Source organism: Mus musculus, chromosome 19 (assembly GCF_000001635.26).
Source record: "Mus musculus strain C57BL/6J chromosome 19, GRCm38.p6 C57BL/6J".
NCBI classification, from domain to species: Eukaryota; Metazoa; Chordata; class Mammalia; order Rodentia; family Muridae; genus Mus; species Mus musculus.
The window spans coordinates 14,517,588-14,535,179 of record NC_000085.6 but is presented as its reverse complement, the minus strand read 5'-3'; the positions used below and the strand labels follow the sequence as shown (position 1 = coordinate 14,535,179).

Sequence of the window (17,592 nt, the reverse complement as noted above, 5' to 3'; positions counted from 1 at the left end):
TTCAAAAATATACATTCATTACTGACTTTAATGTTCTTTTAAGATTTAGTGTGGTGTACGGATTTTGATAGCTGAATACAGTTGCAGAGCCACTACCACAGTCAGCAGGGAATAAGCTCCCCCCCCACCCTTCATTCCCCGTTTTTCTTTTCATAGACAGTTTCTTTTCCGTTTGCATCCTCTCTGGAATAAAGGTTGTTTTTCTCAAAGTGAGGTTGTTGGCGAATGTACTATAAGTGGACTTGTTATTACATAGCCTTTTAAATGCCTCTTCCTTGAACATAAGACCTTGGAGACTTGGCCATGTACTTGCCTTTGTCCATAGTGAGGGTCCCATGTATTGCTGAGTGATTCTCTATTGTGAATGTAGTCCAGTCTGCCTATTCAGTCAGTTTTCAGAGGACAAAGGAATTGTCTTCAATTTTGAGTGATTGAGAGTAGTACTATAAGAAATAGTCACATCCACATTTTTGAAAGTGAATGTCTCATTTCTTCTGGGTGATTACCTAAAAGTGAAAGTGCTAGGTAAGTGATATGCTGAGTGTGTTTCAATTTGTAAGTGCTAGACTGTTTTCCACAGAGGCCCTGCTGTTCTGCAGTCTTGCTGATAGGTCTAGAGAGCCTTTGCTCTTTATCCTCACCAACACTTGAGATCACAGCTTTTTAGTTGGTAGTACTCACTATGCATTTCTGTTTTGTTTTTTCACAAATGTTAATGATTGTCTTAGTTAGGGTTTCCATTGCTTTGAAAAGATACCATGACTAAGGCAACTCTATAAAGGACAACATTTAATTATGGCTGGCTTATAGGTTTGGGGGTTAGATCCATTATCATCAAGGAGCATGGCAGCGCCTAGGTAGACTTGGGATTGGAGAAACTGAGAGTTCTTCTATATCTTGATCCAAAGGCAGATCAGAGAAAACTAACTTATAAGCAGCTAGAGAGGAGTCTCAAAGCCCACCCCCACAGTTACACACTTCTTCCAACAAGCCACACCTCCCAAAAGTGCCACTCCCTAGGAGGCTAGTATAGTCAAACCACCACAATGATGTTGTCTTTTTATGTGTGTTGCTAACTCTGTTATCTAAGTGTCTAATGAAATCTTTACCCTTTTTCTCTAGTAATTTATAAGTTTTGGATGCCTTTTAATATCCTAGTTATAAATATTTTATGTTTTTGTCACATATATTCACTGAGGATACACCTATATCCAGATAACCTCAAACACATATCCTGCCTTGGCAGTAACAGTCAGGAGCTGCTATGGTTAAGTGCACACTTTTATTTTTTCAAAATTGAGGTAATTCCAGTTTGATAATTGTTTTTTTCTCGTGTGTTTTTTACTTTAGTTTTGTCTCTAAGTAATATTTAACTCATCACAAAAAGTTTTTCCTATTATTTTCTTTGAGGAGTTTTAAGTTTAGGTGCATGGTCCCATGTATTTTTGTTATGGCAGTTGGTTTTATTTTCTTTGCTAAATATACAAACCTTTTGTTAAAAGTGCTGTATAATTCCTATCTTTGCTGCTCTAGTCCTTCATAGCTGCTTTCTTTTTTTTTTTTTTTTTTTTTTAAAGATTTATTTATTATATAAGTAAGTACACTGTAGCTGTCTTCAGACACTCCAGAAGAGGGAGTCAGATCTCATTGCAGATGGTTGTGAGCCACCATGTGGTTGCTGGGAATTGAACTCGGGACCTTCAGAAGAGCAGTCAGTGCTCTTAACCGCTGAGCCATCTCTCCAGCCCCCCATAGCTGCTTTCTAATAATGATGGGATTTTTAGGTTTTGGATGGTGTTGGCTGTTGTTATTCCTTTATTTTAATTTGTGGACCAAGGCTTCAGTGATCTTTGTTTAATATGTAAATCAGATCTCATTGCTCCTTTGTTTAAAATTTTCTGGTCATTGACCTTTTTTTTTTTTTTTTGGGAGGGGGGAGGAGTTTCGAAACAGGGTTTCTCTGTGCACTCCTGGCTGTCCTGGAACTCATTTTGTAGACCAGGCTGGCCTCGAACTCAGAAATCCGCCTGCCTCTGCCTCCTGAGTCCTGGGATTAAAGGCGTGGTGGCGCATGCCTGGCGGTCATTGACCTTTTTGCATAGGAAAATTTCTCTGGGAAATTGAGTATCTCACAGTGCCTTCAGACTCCTCCCCCCCACCCCCTCACCCCCAATTTAACAGTTGATAAGCAGCTCCCAGCATGTTCTTGGTGAGGTTGTGTAGCTGGTCTACTGTTCTCCACAATGCCCTCTTCATGTCCTAAGCTTTCTTAGTGCTTTTCTTCAAATGTTGATTCAGATAGCCTTGCCTCAGGAAAGGTCTTCCTGGCTGGCAGCCTTTCTTACGGGTGTGTCTTTTCCTTTGGTCTCTGTGCCATTAGCCTCTTGTATTTTCTTCATAGCACTTAGTATTGATTTGTGTGTCACTCTTGTCTTGTTCACTTTTATAGCCACGGTGCCAAAGCATTGGGTATCTCATTTTTTCAATAAATGTTTGTAAAAAAAATATTAAGCACTATTTTTCAAAAGTAATATGGCTTATAATAATTAGTAAATCTATAGATGTTTATATTTTGAACTGTTACTTGACTTTTTTTCCTCTACAGCACTGAGCCCAGGTAGAGAGGAAATGTAGACTAGTAGGAAATATACAAACCACAGTGTCAGATCTTAGTAATGCCATTTAATGTTTCTTTTCTATAAAATTCAAGGCTGGAGTTGATAGCCACCAATTTGTCTAATTTAACCTTATAATCTTGCTTTAATGATTATGGAATTGTTATTTTAAAATTTAGGCTCCTTTTTACTTTAGTTATCTCTCTAGATTTATTACATTTCTAGGTTTTTATTCTTTACCTCAGAAATTTTCTGGATTTGTTTTTTGTTTCAAGCACTATGCTAATAAGCATTTATATATGTTTTGTTTACTTTTTACATGAAACTCTATGGAGACATAGTCACATAACTTTATAATAATGAAACACAACTTGGAATCTAGAAGTAACTTCTGTAGGTGGTTGGTTATACAAGGAGGAAGGGGCAGAACTGGGTTTTCTACTTCTACTGTTTGCACCATCATCCTTTATTTGTTCATGACTGCTCTCTCTTTTACAGTGAGCATATTGTCTTTAGCTTCCAAGATATCATTTAGGTGTCTCAGGGCTCAGTGTTGGGAGGGAAGTGGGATGAATGTGACTGATACACATACTAAATTAGTTAGCACAAATTATCTGATTTATGTCACCTTTATAGATTGGTTGCATTATCTTGATTCATACCATGCTTCTTCCTATCTGCTGATGTTACTCTTACATGTAAGAATCAAAAGCTGAAATATATATGTAAATACCACCAGTAAAATAAAGTTTCTTATGTTTAGATACAAAGGGGCTCATACTGCAAATGATGTTTTGATCCTATGCATACTATGTAATAAAAGTAACAACAAAACAAATATGAAGTAGTAAACCACTATGGAATATATGTACACAGAATGTTTATGTTCCTAGACGTTAAAGAGGCATTGTTGGCATGATCTGTTTATGCACTAGGTAAAGATTTCCTTAGTATTATTCATAATGCTGATTTGATTTCTCTGTCACAAAACATTGAGTGCAGAACCCATTTTGGTACTGTTATTCACATTACTGCATCATATCTTGTAAACTCACCATCCAACAGCTTCTAATTGATGTAATAAAGAGCTGACTGGCCAAGAGGCAGGACAGGAAGGGTGGAACTTCTAGGGAGAGAGAGAATTCTGGGAAAGAGTCTGAGGGGAGGGATTTGCCTGTTGATCAGAGAGATTCATCAGTCAGCCAGAAACTGAGTGTGGGAACAGAAGAGGTAATTAATAAGCCACGTGGGGGGACAGTTAGTTGAGGGTCTGTTAAGCTAGGAACAAACTTTCATAATTAATAAAATGTCTCCATGTTGTTATTTGGGAGCTGACCAGCCAAGAAAGTCACATTATAGAACAGTGCAGAGTTTATTCAAAATTTGCTAATCGGGAGTCTATAGTGAAGTTTTTCCATATATTGTCTAGGGAATTAGAGACAGTAGGGCTTATTAAGGATTGGTGCTTGCTAGCTAATTGTAAGCCATGGCTGAGGAAGCAGGTGACTGAGGAAGAGGAGGACAAGGCCAAGACCAGTCAGGGAGAAATTGAGTTAGAAGTCACAGGAGTTGCCTTACGGTTCGAATAGTTCTTTCCTTGAAATTATGCCATTTTCTCATAGTAAGCTTTGTTCCTTTTTTTGTGGTTCTATTTTCTTGTCTTGTGTTTCTATGTTGCTTATGAGTAGCAAATACTTTATGAGATAAGAGTAATACTCAAACCTAAAAAGTGTTGTTAACCTGATAGGAGTAAGAGCTACCTCCCTACCCTCTCAAGAAAAACTCAAGATGATCATTCTTGAAACTTTTAAAAGGTTTGTTATGTTTCTTACTTTATTTTGTTAGTGGAGCCATAAAATAGGAGAGGTGAACATCACCCAGATTTGTCTTATGGACAGTGCCACTTAGGTGCCAAAGCAAAAGGGTAGTCATTAGTATCATTAGTATCATTAGTATTTTCACTAGTGTGTTTCTGCGTTCACTCAAAGCAATTGCTAGATAGTGCTCTGTACAAATTTCATACCTAGGAGAAGAAACCATTGAGGGAAAACAAAGCAAACACCCTTCCAGTCTAAGTTGCTTGTTATTCGAATTGAAAATTGGGAAGTTGTTTTTGGGTTTTTAAACAACTTGTTAGAATAATCAAGACTAAATGGTAGTTCTTCATTATACATGGGTTCCACCTTCTGTAATGGAGGCCAGCATTCTTGATGCCTTGTCCTCCTTACAGGTAAGAGTGCCCAAGACCTATTCAAATTACTGAGAAGTAAAGGTTTCTCCTTTGGAGAAAATGTCTTGCTGTCTTCTTATTATATGAGAAATAAAAAACCTATTTAGACCATGTTTATTGGCTATTCTATAACTTGAAGAGTTTTAATGCCATGTGTCTATGTGAAAATAGTGGAAACAGCCTGAATATCGAGTTACTGGTAATCACTTCAGTGAACACTCACCTATTACCATCAAAGCAGAATCACTTAGAGATACAGACAGCAGACTAAACTAAAAGATATCTTGATGTTTTCATGTAAAAATTCTTATATGTGTTGAAAATATACTACATACATACAGGATATTAGTGTTTACTTTGGCTGGTCAGATTAATTTTTTACTTTTAATTTTTTTATTCTTTATCTCTTCATTTCTTATTGCAAAAACAGGGCAAAATTCTATTCCTTTTTTCTCCTGCTCTACATAATTGGTTTGATCTGCCTACTTATGTAAGGTCCAGTTTTATAAGGTATGCTGAGTTCCCTAAGTTCTTAAATCCAGCTCACATAGCCATGGCTTTGGAATTGTCTTCATAAAAAGGTCTCAGTTCCTCTTTTTCTCCGGTTTGGTTTGAGCTCCCGATTTTTTCTGTTTTCGTGTTGTTCATTCTTGCTGCTTTCAGTGTAGTCTCTGCATAGTATTCTAAACTTCAAATAATTAAATACCTTTTTGTTTTATCTTAAAATAGTCTTTTTAGGCTATGTTTAGGCAAGGTTTATTTTTCAGCCAAAATTCTAGTTGCTTTTTAACTGGTATCAGGATCATGAGCATCTGTTGGTTCTATGTTACAAACTCCAGTTCTCAGATTCTAGCTTTTCCTCTCATTTTCTGTAAGGTGTCAACAATAATAATAATGATAATAATAATTATTATTATTACTATGACTCCTTTTTGTCATACTTGGTGCTTCTTGTGGCCTATTTAAGAACTTCAACTCCAAGATTTAAAGTACTCAGACATAAGGGCTGTAGAGATGGGTTAATGGTTAAAGACGACTTATTGCTTGTGCAGAGTACCTAAAGTTGGTTCTTAAAAGTTTCTGTAACTCTACTCCAGGGGATCCTCTACCCTCTTCTGGTACATATATATACATGCAGCCTCTCACACACAAAATAAAAATAAACCTTTAAAGTACTCAGACATAGATATGCTTTTGTGACAAAAGTATATGCAGATAAGAGAAACTTACAGGAGCCAGGCATGGTGGCGCACTCCTTTTATCCGAGCACTTGGGAGGCAGAGGCAGGTGGATTTCTGAGTTCGAGGCCAGCCTGATCTACAGAGTGAGTTCCAGAACAGCCAGGGCTACACAGAGAAACCCTGTCTCGAAAAACCAGAAAAAAAAAAGAGAGAACTTACTGTATGTCAACAGCTTGTTAGGGATAGCAAACTGTTCTTAGGGAGAAAATGGAAGTTTGACTCCTATATCTCCTGATCTGTAATAGTCAAGAGGTTAAAAATCGAAAAATTTCAAAAAAAATTATATTTAGTTTAACTTCTTAAATGGGTCAAAGAAAGCTCAAACTATGAGAAAATGATTAATAGTTTTTATTACTCAGTTAAAACAAACACAACTGTTTCTTCAAAAGATACCTTACAAAATGAGATGACAAGTCAGCTAGCAGGAAAAGGCATTCATAGACATAACCAGCAACAAATCCTTTAGTAGCCAAGTATGTTAGCACACACCTTTAATCCTGGCGTTTGGGAGACAGAAGCAGGTTGATGTCTGTAAATCCAAGGCCACCGTGGTCTACATATACATAGTGAGTTCTAGAAAACCCAGAGCTGTGTACTCTGTATACTCTGTATACTCTGTATACTCTCTGTATACTCTCTGTATACTCTGTGTACTCCTGTATACTCCTGTGTACTCTGTATACTCTGTATACTCTGTGTACTCTGTATACTCTGTATACTCTCTGTATACTCTCTGTATACTCTCTGTATACTCTCTGTATACTCTCTGTATACTCTGTGTACTCCTGTATACTCCTGTATACTCTGTATACTCTGTGTACTCTGTATACTCTGTATACTGGCGAGAGCCCGTCTCAAAGCAAAATGAAAACAAAACCAAAAGACAAACAAGCAAAAGCAAAAGAACACCAGAATGTGATGTCTCAAATAAAGATGCTCACTGACTAGCACCCCCCCCCCCCCAGTTCAATCCCCACAGCCGACATGGTAGGCGAGCACTAACTCTGACTTCAGCATATGCGGTGTGGCAGGTGTACGCGTGCATATATGTACACGCACACACACACACAATAAGCAAAGTTACTCTAGTTCCCATCATCAGTCTTTCTGTTAGGGTCTTATTAAATAAAGGTACAGAATAGCCGGGCGTGGTGGCACACGCCTTTAATCCCAGCACTCGGGAGGCAGAGGCAGGCGGATTTCTGAGTTCAAGGCCAACCTGGTCTATAGAGTGAGTTCCAGGACAGCCAGGGCTACACAGAGAAACCCTGTCTCGAAAAAAGCAAACAAACAAAAAGATACAGAATAGAAAACATAGTGTACACATAGTATTTGTTTAATATGTATATGTATATGTACTAAATTAAAAAATGCTTACTCTTTTTGATATGAGTAATCTGAGTAAAGTTTTGTTTTCTTTTATATATATATATATATATATATATATATATATATATATATATATATATATAAAAATGTACATATATGCACAACACACAAAGGTGAAGCAAACATAAGCTGTCAAATTGTTGAAAATCAACATAACTAGAGATAGCATCTAGGGGTTCCCTTCTACCTCTCAAATTAAGGGGACATGAAATATTTAAGTTTTTTTAAATGTTGCCATTTTAAGATTGTTCAAGTAACTACAGAAAGCTTTCTCATCAAAATCCTTTCACTTGATGACTTCAGTAACTAAAACTCACAAAATAGAAAAGTCAGAGGTGTTAAATTTTATTTTTGAATACTTTATGCCTTCATTAGTTGCTCAGAATTAGATTCCCTAGTAAAGCCTAAAACAATTAAGGGGGAGAAAAAAGTGGCAGCATAGTTTCCAGTAGGAAGGTTAATACCCCCCCCCCCCAAAGTGTTTGGGAAAGGACACAGGCACAATGTTGGGCCAGAATAGCAGGTCAAGGAGATGGATGAGGAATATGAAATTTTCAAGCAGAAACAAAGAGAGGCGCTAAAAGGGAAGGGTCTCCTGGCCACAGGTAGAATTAAGAAATTTTACAGAAGCAAGCTGCTCCTTGTACCTGAGGTGATACCATCTTCCGTTCCGACATACACATGTGGATGTCCAACCGTAACACCTTTGCTACCTATATAGCTAGAATGAAATGTTGTCCAAGAACCCCATTGCTCAGTGTAGTAAGCATTGGTTAAGTGCAGAAGCCTCCTCTCATTTTCTTCAAGTACATCTCAAAAGTGAGAGTATTTCACCATTAATACTTAAATATGTGTCTTCAGTGGGCAAGACTGTTGGAACAGTGCAGTTAACATATCCTTTGGCCTGTGTGAGAGTGTATCATCCTCTTTCTTTGTCCAACTGCCTATAGAATGTCCTTTAGCATTTCTGTTACTCTTTTTTCTTTGTGGTGTTTTTCCAATTCAGGGTTCATATATACTCACTGTTCTTTCCATCTCCATCTCTCTCTATTCTTCTTGTCTTTAAAACAAACCCCAAACCACTTTGCTGTATATTTTGTTTACATTTCAAAGACTTTAGACTTGTCTTGTGTAATCTTCTGTATTCTTGATTGTTTGTTTCTAATTTTTTCAAGGTTCAAATCAGGTTAAGGGTTTTGTTTTGTTTTGTTTTGTTTTGTTTTGTTTTAAGTAGGAATACTACCAAAGTGACATAATATATTTCTATTTATCACATTATAGAGAAGCTAACTAATCTATGGAGTGATTCCTGACACTGAATAACCTGTTTAACAACTTTGTACCCCATAATCTTAATATATGTTTTGAATTAATTAAGAATGAAAAGGTAATATCTTATAAAAAAGAGCTTCTCTCCTTTGGTGGCCATATGATAGCAATAGAAAAGAATTGATACACCTTGTGTGTGTGTGTGTGTGTGTGTGTGTGTGTATTTTGAGAGGGTATAGATACCTGTTTTATAAGTAATAGTAACAGGTATAATATTCACAGCTACTCTGGGACGTAGATGTGTGACTGTCCCACATTTGCATAAGAAGCAAGCTTGGGAACATCAGGTGACTGTTTCTTGTGCACTTCCTTGGAATGCTTCTTGAATAACCTTCTTTCTCAGACTCATCCCAGTCTTGTAGTTATGATCTAGGTTAACAATGCTGTTTGTACTAAAACACTTTTTTTTTCCCTCACCATTCACTTACATTACTTCTGTCCAGCATGGTGCTTCCTTCTGGCTCCTTAAGTCTGTTTCAGTCTGCCTTTCCTTCCTGGTATAATTTCTTATAGCTAGATCAGATCATTTCATTAGATTAGATCAGTTTATGCTCTGTGAATAGCTGGTAGGATGGGTGTGCTCTTTGGAGCCAGTGGCCTCTGGGTTTGAGAGTCTGTACACCTTTAGTGATTTACAGGAAATGTCTGTACTTCCATTTGTTTACTCAGGTTAACAAGGAAGGATTTGTGAAGATTAAACAAACAATAAACACTATGTTGCAGTGATTTATAGCTGTCTTTTAAGATGCTGTGAGGCTGTATCCTTATTGCCAGTGAGTTCCTTGTTCTGATACAGTTTGTCTGGATAGATTTCTTGCTCTCTAGCAAAGCTCCCCCGAGTCCCACACACCTTTTACTCTGTTCGCTTTGCTTTGCTTTTGAAAAGCCAAGATAAGAGGGAGTCAGGGGTTAGGAACCAATATGTGGCATAGTGTTTGAGAAGTTCGCTGTTGAGATTTTGGTAGATATGAAGGGTGGAGTAATGATCTTGGGATGGGCAGAATTCCTGGGCCAGTGTGTGGGAGCTATTCTACCCTAGTTAGCTCCTGTTTCATTTTTGGCTAGTCAAGTCCTGGTGATCAAATAGTTGAGGACCTTTGATTTAAAAAAAAAATCCTCCCTTTTACTAATAGAGAACGCATGCAAAATTGAATTCTGCTCTTCTTTCTGAACTTGAGATTATACGGGAATAGTTGTTTATTAAGGAATAGCAAGTAAAATGCAATTAACAGAATTGATTGCACACAGCAAGGCTTTGTGTGCCACCTTGCTGCTAGGTTTTTTTGTTTTGTTTTGTTTTGTTTTTTGGTTTTTTGAGACAGGGTTTCTCTGTATAGCCCTGGCTGTCCTGGAACTCACTTTGTAGACCAGGCTGCCTCTGCCTCCCTCGAGAGTGCTGGGATTAAAGGTCTGTACCACCACGCCCAGCTATTATTATTATTTAGCTTGTTTTTTATTTTTCAGAGTGGTAACTACTTTGATAACAAATCTGTGTCAGCATTCTGTATCCACATAGCCCTTCCTTTAATCGTTTAAAGGCGAGGATAAAGTAGGAAACCTACTTACTTTGCAGTAAGCACAGGTGGGCAGGGATGAAAGGATTGTGGACTCATGGTTTTACAAGACAGTCATAGATAGTAGCTGCAGAAAGCTTACTCCTTTCCACACATTCTGCTTTGTCGGGAAGAAGCCATAATAAAGATTCTTTTTAAAATTTAACTCTTAAAGAAGATGGTACCTAATGCTGGCTGTAGTTCTATCTAGGTCTGTTCTTATGGTGAGAACTTGGAAACAAACTTTTAAAAAATGGCTGCCAAAGTTAGAAAGGAGCCTGTTTTTCTGCTGTGAAAGTCACTGGAATATTTTGGAATATCTACGTTTTGTCATACACATTTTTTTATTGGGTATTTATTTCATTTACATTTCCAATGCTATCCCAAAAGTCCCCCACACGCTCCCCCACCCACTCCCACTTCTTGGCCCTGTCGTTCCCCTGTACTGAGGCATATAAAGTGTAAACGAGTAATGGGCCGACTAGGCCATTTTCTGATTCATATGCTGCTAGAGACATGAGCTCCAGGGGGGTACTGGTTACTTCATATTGTTGTTCCACCTATAGGGTTGCAGTTCCCTTTAGCTACTTGGGTACTTTCTCTAGCTCCTCCATTGGGGGCCCTGTGGTCCATCCAATAGCTGACTGTGAGCATCCACTTATGTATTTGCTAGGCCCCGGCATAGTCGCACAAAAGACAGCTCTATCTGGGTCCTTTCAGCAAAATCTTGCTAGTGTATGCAATGGTGTCAGCGTTTGGAGGCTGATTATGGGATGGATCCCTGGATATGGCAGTCTCTAGATGGTCCATGCTTTCGTCACAGCTCCAAACTTTGTCTCTGTAACTCCTTCCATGGGTGTTTTGTTACCAATTCTAAGAAGGGATAAAGTGTCCACACTTTGGTCTTCGTTCTTCTTGAGTTTCATGTGTTTCGCAAATTGTATCTCATATCTTGGGTATTCTAAGTTTCTGGGCTAATATCCACTTATCAGTGAGTACATATCATGTGAGTTGTTTTGTGATTGGGTTACCTCGCTCAGGATGATGCCCTCCAGGTCCATCCATTTGCCTAGGAATTTCATAAATTCATTCTTTTTAATAGCTGAGTAGTACTCCATTGTGTAAATATACCATATTTTCTGTATCCATTACTCTATTGAGAGGCATCTGGGTTCTTTCCAGCTTCTGGCTATTATAAAAAAGGCTGCTATGAACATAGTGGAGCATGTGTCCTTCTTACCGGTTAGGACATCTTCTGGATGTATGCCCAGGAGAGGTATTGCTGGATCCTCTGGTAGTACTATGTCCAATTTTCTGAGGAACCACCAGACTGATTTCCAGAGTGGTTGTACCAGCTTGCAATCCCATCAGCAATGGAGGAGTGTTCCTCTTTCTCCACATCCTTGCCAGCATCTGCTGTCACCTGAATTTTTGATATTAGCCATTCTGACTGCTGTGAGGTGGAATCTCAGGGTTGTTTTGATTTGCATTTCCCTGATGATTAAGGATGTTGAACATTTTTTCAGGTGCTTCTCTGCCATTCGGTATTCCTCAGGGGAGAATTCTTTGTTCAACTCTGAGCCCCATTTTTTAATGGGGTTATTTGATTTTCTGGAGTCTACCTTCTTGAATTTTTTATATATATTGGATATTATTCCCCTATCTGATTTAGGATAGGTAAAGATCCTTTCCCAATCTGTTGGGAAATCTGTGTCTTTTGCCTTGCAGAAGCTTTGTAACTTTATGAGGTCCCATTTATTGATTCTCGATCTTACAGCACAAGACATTGCTGTTCTATTCAGGAATTTTTTCCCCTGTACCCATATCCTCGAGACTTTTCCCTACCTTCTCTTCTATAAGTTTCAGTGTCTCTGCTTTTATGTGGAGTTTCTTAATCCACTTAGATTTGACCTTAGTACAAGGACATAGGAATGGATCAATTTGCATTCTTCTACATGATAACAATCAGTTGTGCCAGCACCAATTGTTGAAAATGCTGTCTTTTTCCACTGGATGGTTTTAGCTCCCTTGTCGAAGATCAAGTGACCATAGGTGTGTGGGTTAATTTCTGGGTCTTCAATTCTATTCCATTGGTCTACTTGTCTGTCTCTTTACCAGTACCATGCAGTTTTTATCACAATTGCTCTGTAGTACAGCTTTAGGTCAGGCATGGTGATTCCATCAGAGCTTCTTTTATCCTTGAGAAGAGTTTTTGCTATCCTAGGTTTTTTGTTATTCCATATGAATCTGCAGATTGCCCTTTCTAATTCATTGAAGAAGGCTACCCACTCTCTCCCTACCTATTCAACATTGTACTTGAAGTCCTAGCCAGAGCAATTTGACAACAGAAGGAGATCAAGGGGATACAAATTGGAAAGGAAGAAGTCAAAATAATCACTTTTTGCAGATGATATGATAGTATATATAAGTGACCCTAAAAGATAAACAGCTTCAATGAAGTAGCTGGATATAAAATTAACTCAAACAAGTCAATGGTCTTTCTGTACACAAAGGATAAACAGGATGAGAAGAAAATGAGGGAAACAATACCCTTCACAATAATCACAAATAATATAAAATACCTTGGCGTGACTCTAACTAAGGAAGTGAAAGATCTATATGATAAGAACTTCACGTCTCTGAAGAAAGAAATTAAAGAAGATCTCAGAAGATGGAAAGATCTCCCATGCTCATGGATTGGCAGGATCAATATAGTAAAAATGGCTATCTTGCCAAAAGCAATCTTAAGATTCAATGTCATATACATTTTAATGACATGTTATATTTAATATTTTACGTGTAGTTTTATATTTTAAAACACTTAAATAAAAACCATTCCATTGTGGAGAAAACCATGATGAATATATTTTTATTGTTTAGACATTTGTAGGGATGAGAGACTTGTGCCATGAGTTTATGGTAGCCTTTTTCAGTTTGTTTCCTTCTCCAAATCTATTCAAACCAGGTGCTATTCATCAGTAGGACTATACTTGATTGTAATCATTCCTAAAATCTTTAAGGGATGTTTAAAAACAGAAGTGAGATGTGACATCTTTAAATGTCAGTAGTCTATCATGGTCTGAATTCTGGAGCAGAAAAGGTACATTGGTGTCGGGTAAGCAGGGTCTCAGTTGGTTGGTAGCTGGGGTGATAGTGATGTGCCGGTGTGAATTTTTCTAGTTTGATAAAATTGGTAAAACATTATATATGACATTAATGTTAGTAATGGAAGGTAGGCAAAGAGTAAATGGGAATTCCATATATTCACTAGAAACAATAAAAGCTTTGGATATACAGTCATATGACTGAGTATCTTGAGTTCATTTGTTTAAGGAAAGTTTGGTGGTAGTTCTCTTTAAGAAATTTGAAATTTATATGAAAAATAAAAAGCTCATCAATAAAAATAAGCCCATAAGTTTTATGTGAAGAGGTACCAAGCTCTTTAATTTTATCATGATACTATGGATCTTCCTTATTTTAGATTGTAGTTGTTTATTTTTAAATTGTCATAAATGAAAAATATAGTAGAATGAGCTAGCTTTCTTCTGGTTGTATTATAAATTTTGAACTTCATATCATTGGAAGCCCAATATTCATCTGCTTATAGTATGGTGCTGACCTTAGTTGATAATCTATTTGATACATACTAAGAATAAGAAATCTCTAGTAATGTGAGAATTTTTTTTAAAAGAAATAGCTCTATGAATAAACTTGTAACTAATGTATTTTCATCTAGCTATCCCTATACAAATCTCTTTATTTTCTTGGGTTCTTGAGTGTTATTTATGTGATTTGGCCTCAAGTGCCATCAGAATTCAGAGGCAGTGCTAGAGCACGTACAGTCAGTGATTGAGTATAATCAGGGTGAGGCATTCCCTTCCCAAGGAGGTTAGAATAGAAGGATGGAGAGAATTTCAACACACAGAAACAGATTTATTGAGTCCATGTGTTTGTTGGTAATGACTAGCGGTGGTAATAATAACAATAATATATGAAAATTTGGAGCACATACTCAATTGGCTAGTATTTCAGCCAAAGTTCCTTTGCTGTTGTATAGTAGTGCATAGTCAAACTGATACTAATTTTATGGAAAATCTGAGTGGTATGAAATCTGAGCTGCTTTTATTTGGAGAGTGGTTATTGTTTTAAAACCATGGAATACTTTTCAAAGAGGCATTTTTATTAGAGTACTGTCAAGGCTGAAAACCCCTTTTGGTTCCCTACTGTATTGGGGTGACTCTTGCTCTTTATCTTGTTCCTCACATAAAGGAGGAAGGAGATAAATGGGCCCTGTTGGAACTAGTCTGAAGGGGAGTAGACCAAACGGGACCTAAGAAGCTTACTGTGGCTCTCATGTATAGCAAGACATATATATTTTCTGTCCTTGAAAAATGTCATGGTTAAATGGAAAAATAAGGCAGGTAAAGGTTTTTTCATTTTTCTTTCTTCAGAGAGAAGAACAATATACTGTAATGTATCATTTAGGCTGTTTTCTTTTTATCATGAATTATGACACAAATATTCTTGAGCATATCAGATAATATGCAAATGCTCTGTGTCTAAAAGTTCTGTGTCATATAGAGACTCCTCCCGTCAAAGAAGAAATACATTCTCAGCTGCTTGTACTTCCCTGACAGTTGAACTTAGAGATATAAGCAGCTATAGGCCCCAGCTATACACAGAAATATTAATGGAATTTTGAGGAAAAAGAAAACTGGAACAATTTGTCAACAAATTGAACTAGATTTTAAGGTAAATTTAATATGTATTTACTTAAATTACTATATTTATCAAATATGTATCTCTACATATTTAGAAAATAAAATTTTGATGTACACTTTGGTCAACTAAATAATATTGAAGGATTGTGGAGGTGACTTAGGTCACTCCTGTGAGGAACCGTCTAACTTTTCTATATACTTCCTTCTTCTAGCTTTATATGAGTTTTTAATACTTTCCTTCCAGCCCTTCCCAACTCCCTTCCCTCAAACCCCTCTCGTGCACCTCTACTTTCAAGTTAATAGCCTATTATTGTTATACCTACATGTATATGTATATATGTGCACAGGTGTGTATATGTGTGTATGGGTGCACTATATATATAGAGAGAGAGATAGATGTATATGAGCTAGATGTATTTATAGGTATGTGGATATCTATTATATATTTATACATTACATATCATGTAACATGTATTATATATGTGTTATATGTACTATATGGAATATATACATATCTGTCTCTGTACTGCCTAGTCCATTTTTGTTGTTTATATGTTTTCAAGCTAACAGCTCTGTATTGCGTGACCAATCAGGGCTGCTGTTCCCAAGGTTCATGTTCCCAAGGAAGAAGCGTCTGATTTAAAATCTACAGGTAGAAAAGGCTTTCTGTGCATGGAGTGCGAGGCTAGGTTAACGGAGGGAGTTCTGCTCCCACTTTCGATTCCTTGTGTGCCTTTGCTGTTTCAGTTTTACTTGCTACGTGTTAAGTGTATGAACCAGATGGTAGATGCAGGTCAGCAGGAGAAAAGAACTGATTCATGATATACTTTAGTTACATACAGGAAGGCACACAGTCAAGGACGAAGAAAGAAAGTAACTTGAAGAGAATAAAATTTTATTGTTTTCTTTGAAATACTGAAAAAGCTACTTAAGGTTTCTCTTTAGAGAATAATTTCAGATTTTGAAAACCAGTGAAATCTTGGTACGAAGAAATCTTGATATAGAAGTTCTTTATCTGTTTTAGATTTAGCATAAAAACTGGTTTATTTAAAAGAAGTAATTAATACTTAGTGACCATAAATGTTAGTCTTAGATTCACCCAGCAATTGTTCTGATAGTTTTCTTAGCAGGTTTGAGTTGAAGAGATTCCTGTTGAGGGCTGTATTTAACTCCGCATCCTCCCTGTCTTCTCCCTTGCCCGTTCACCTACCCATAGTGGCTCCTATAGTCAGGCTTGATTCAGTCTCTGCTGAGGTCAAGCGCTCCCATTCCAACCTCTTAAGGGCGTTCTCTATGTGTTGCCAGTGTGCTGGTAAAAATGACTTTAAACTCTTGTCAGCGTAGTTACTGGTGCATGCATCACGGTCCCACTCAAATAAACCTGTCACAACACAAAGTCAGCTGCTAGAGAAGAGTACAAGGGCAGGCCTCTAGCTTTTCATTCGAGCATCACTAAACGTGCACAGAGTGCCCAATTATTTCAGCATTATTGAGCAAGCCTACAGGAGAACCCAAGCCTTGCTACATTGGATTTTCTTTAGTAATTTGCTCAAGTGCCGCTGAGGACACTTAAAGGGCTTAAAAACTGTGGCTGCAACCAGCTTCCTTTTCTGGGTTGTTAATTCAGGTTTTCTCTTTCAAATTAACTCTCCCTGCATGCTGTGCAGTGGTTCTGGGACAACTGTTTAACACTAATTTTCTCCATTTTCAGCTTTTCTTGTTCAACATCACTGCCTTAACAGTTATTCACATATACATTTTGATTAGAAATACATGATAGTTGGACCTTTGCCTTTTGTTCTAGAACAAAATATAGAGGCTTTGTTAAAGAACCTTCAGCTTTTAAAAGGCATTTAAACAGTTTATCATATTTTAAATCTAGGTCATTTACCTTACATATTAAAACAACAACAGCAACAAAACCCATAGACTTTAGAAGAAAAGCAACATCAGTTATGCATCTTTCCTCCTTCCCCTCTCCCAACTTTAAAAATGATTCAGGAAGAGGGTAACTCCTTCCTGTGTACTGTTTTCTTGTGACTGCTTCCTTATGCTAGTACACCTACTGTTTTCCTTGTAGGCTATACAAGGGACAAATTCAATATCTGTGTCTGATTTTTCACAGCAGCAACAACTCCAAGCTCAGCATTTATCACATGGACATGGTCTGCCTGTGCCTCTGACACCACACCCTTCAGGGCTTCAGCCCCCAGCCATCCCACCTATCGGTAGCAGTGCAGGACTTCTGGCCCTCTCCAGTGCACTAGGAGGTCAGTCTCACCTCCCAATTAAGGATGAGAAGAAGCACCATGACAATGATCACCAAAGAGGTGAGTGGGCATTTGGGCATCAGCGTGGCGTTATCTACCCTCTAGGGGTAGATTCCAGATGCCATCATTTTCTGTTTCTGAATTTCATTTTGCTAGTGTCTAAATAAAAGGATTTCCACCAAAAGGCATATTAGTTATTAGAAGGAGTCATTTGTCACATGGAACCCACTGGGTTGCTCAAAAG

General features: G+C 37.6%; 1 protein-coding gene across 9 annotated transcripts in view; it reads left to right on the top strand.

Moving 5' to 3' along the window:
- Tle4 (transducin-like enhancer of split 4) overlaps positions 1–17,592 on the top strand; it is a 150,112-nt gene that overhangs the window by 63,004 nt on the left and 69,516 nt on the right. For 5 of the 9 annotated variants that reach the window (NM_001302950.1, NM_001302947.1, NM_001302951.1 and 2 more), the window contains one exon: positions 17,204–17,408. In NM_001302950.1, coding sequence (NP_001289879.1) covers positions 17,204–17,408 — 205 coding nt within the window. The remainder of the gene's footprint in view (positions 1–17,203; positions 17,409–17,592) is intronic. The other 4 variants (NM_011600.3, XM_006526913.2, XM_030250862.1 and 1 more) reach the window with 1 other exon arrangement.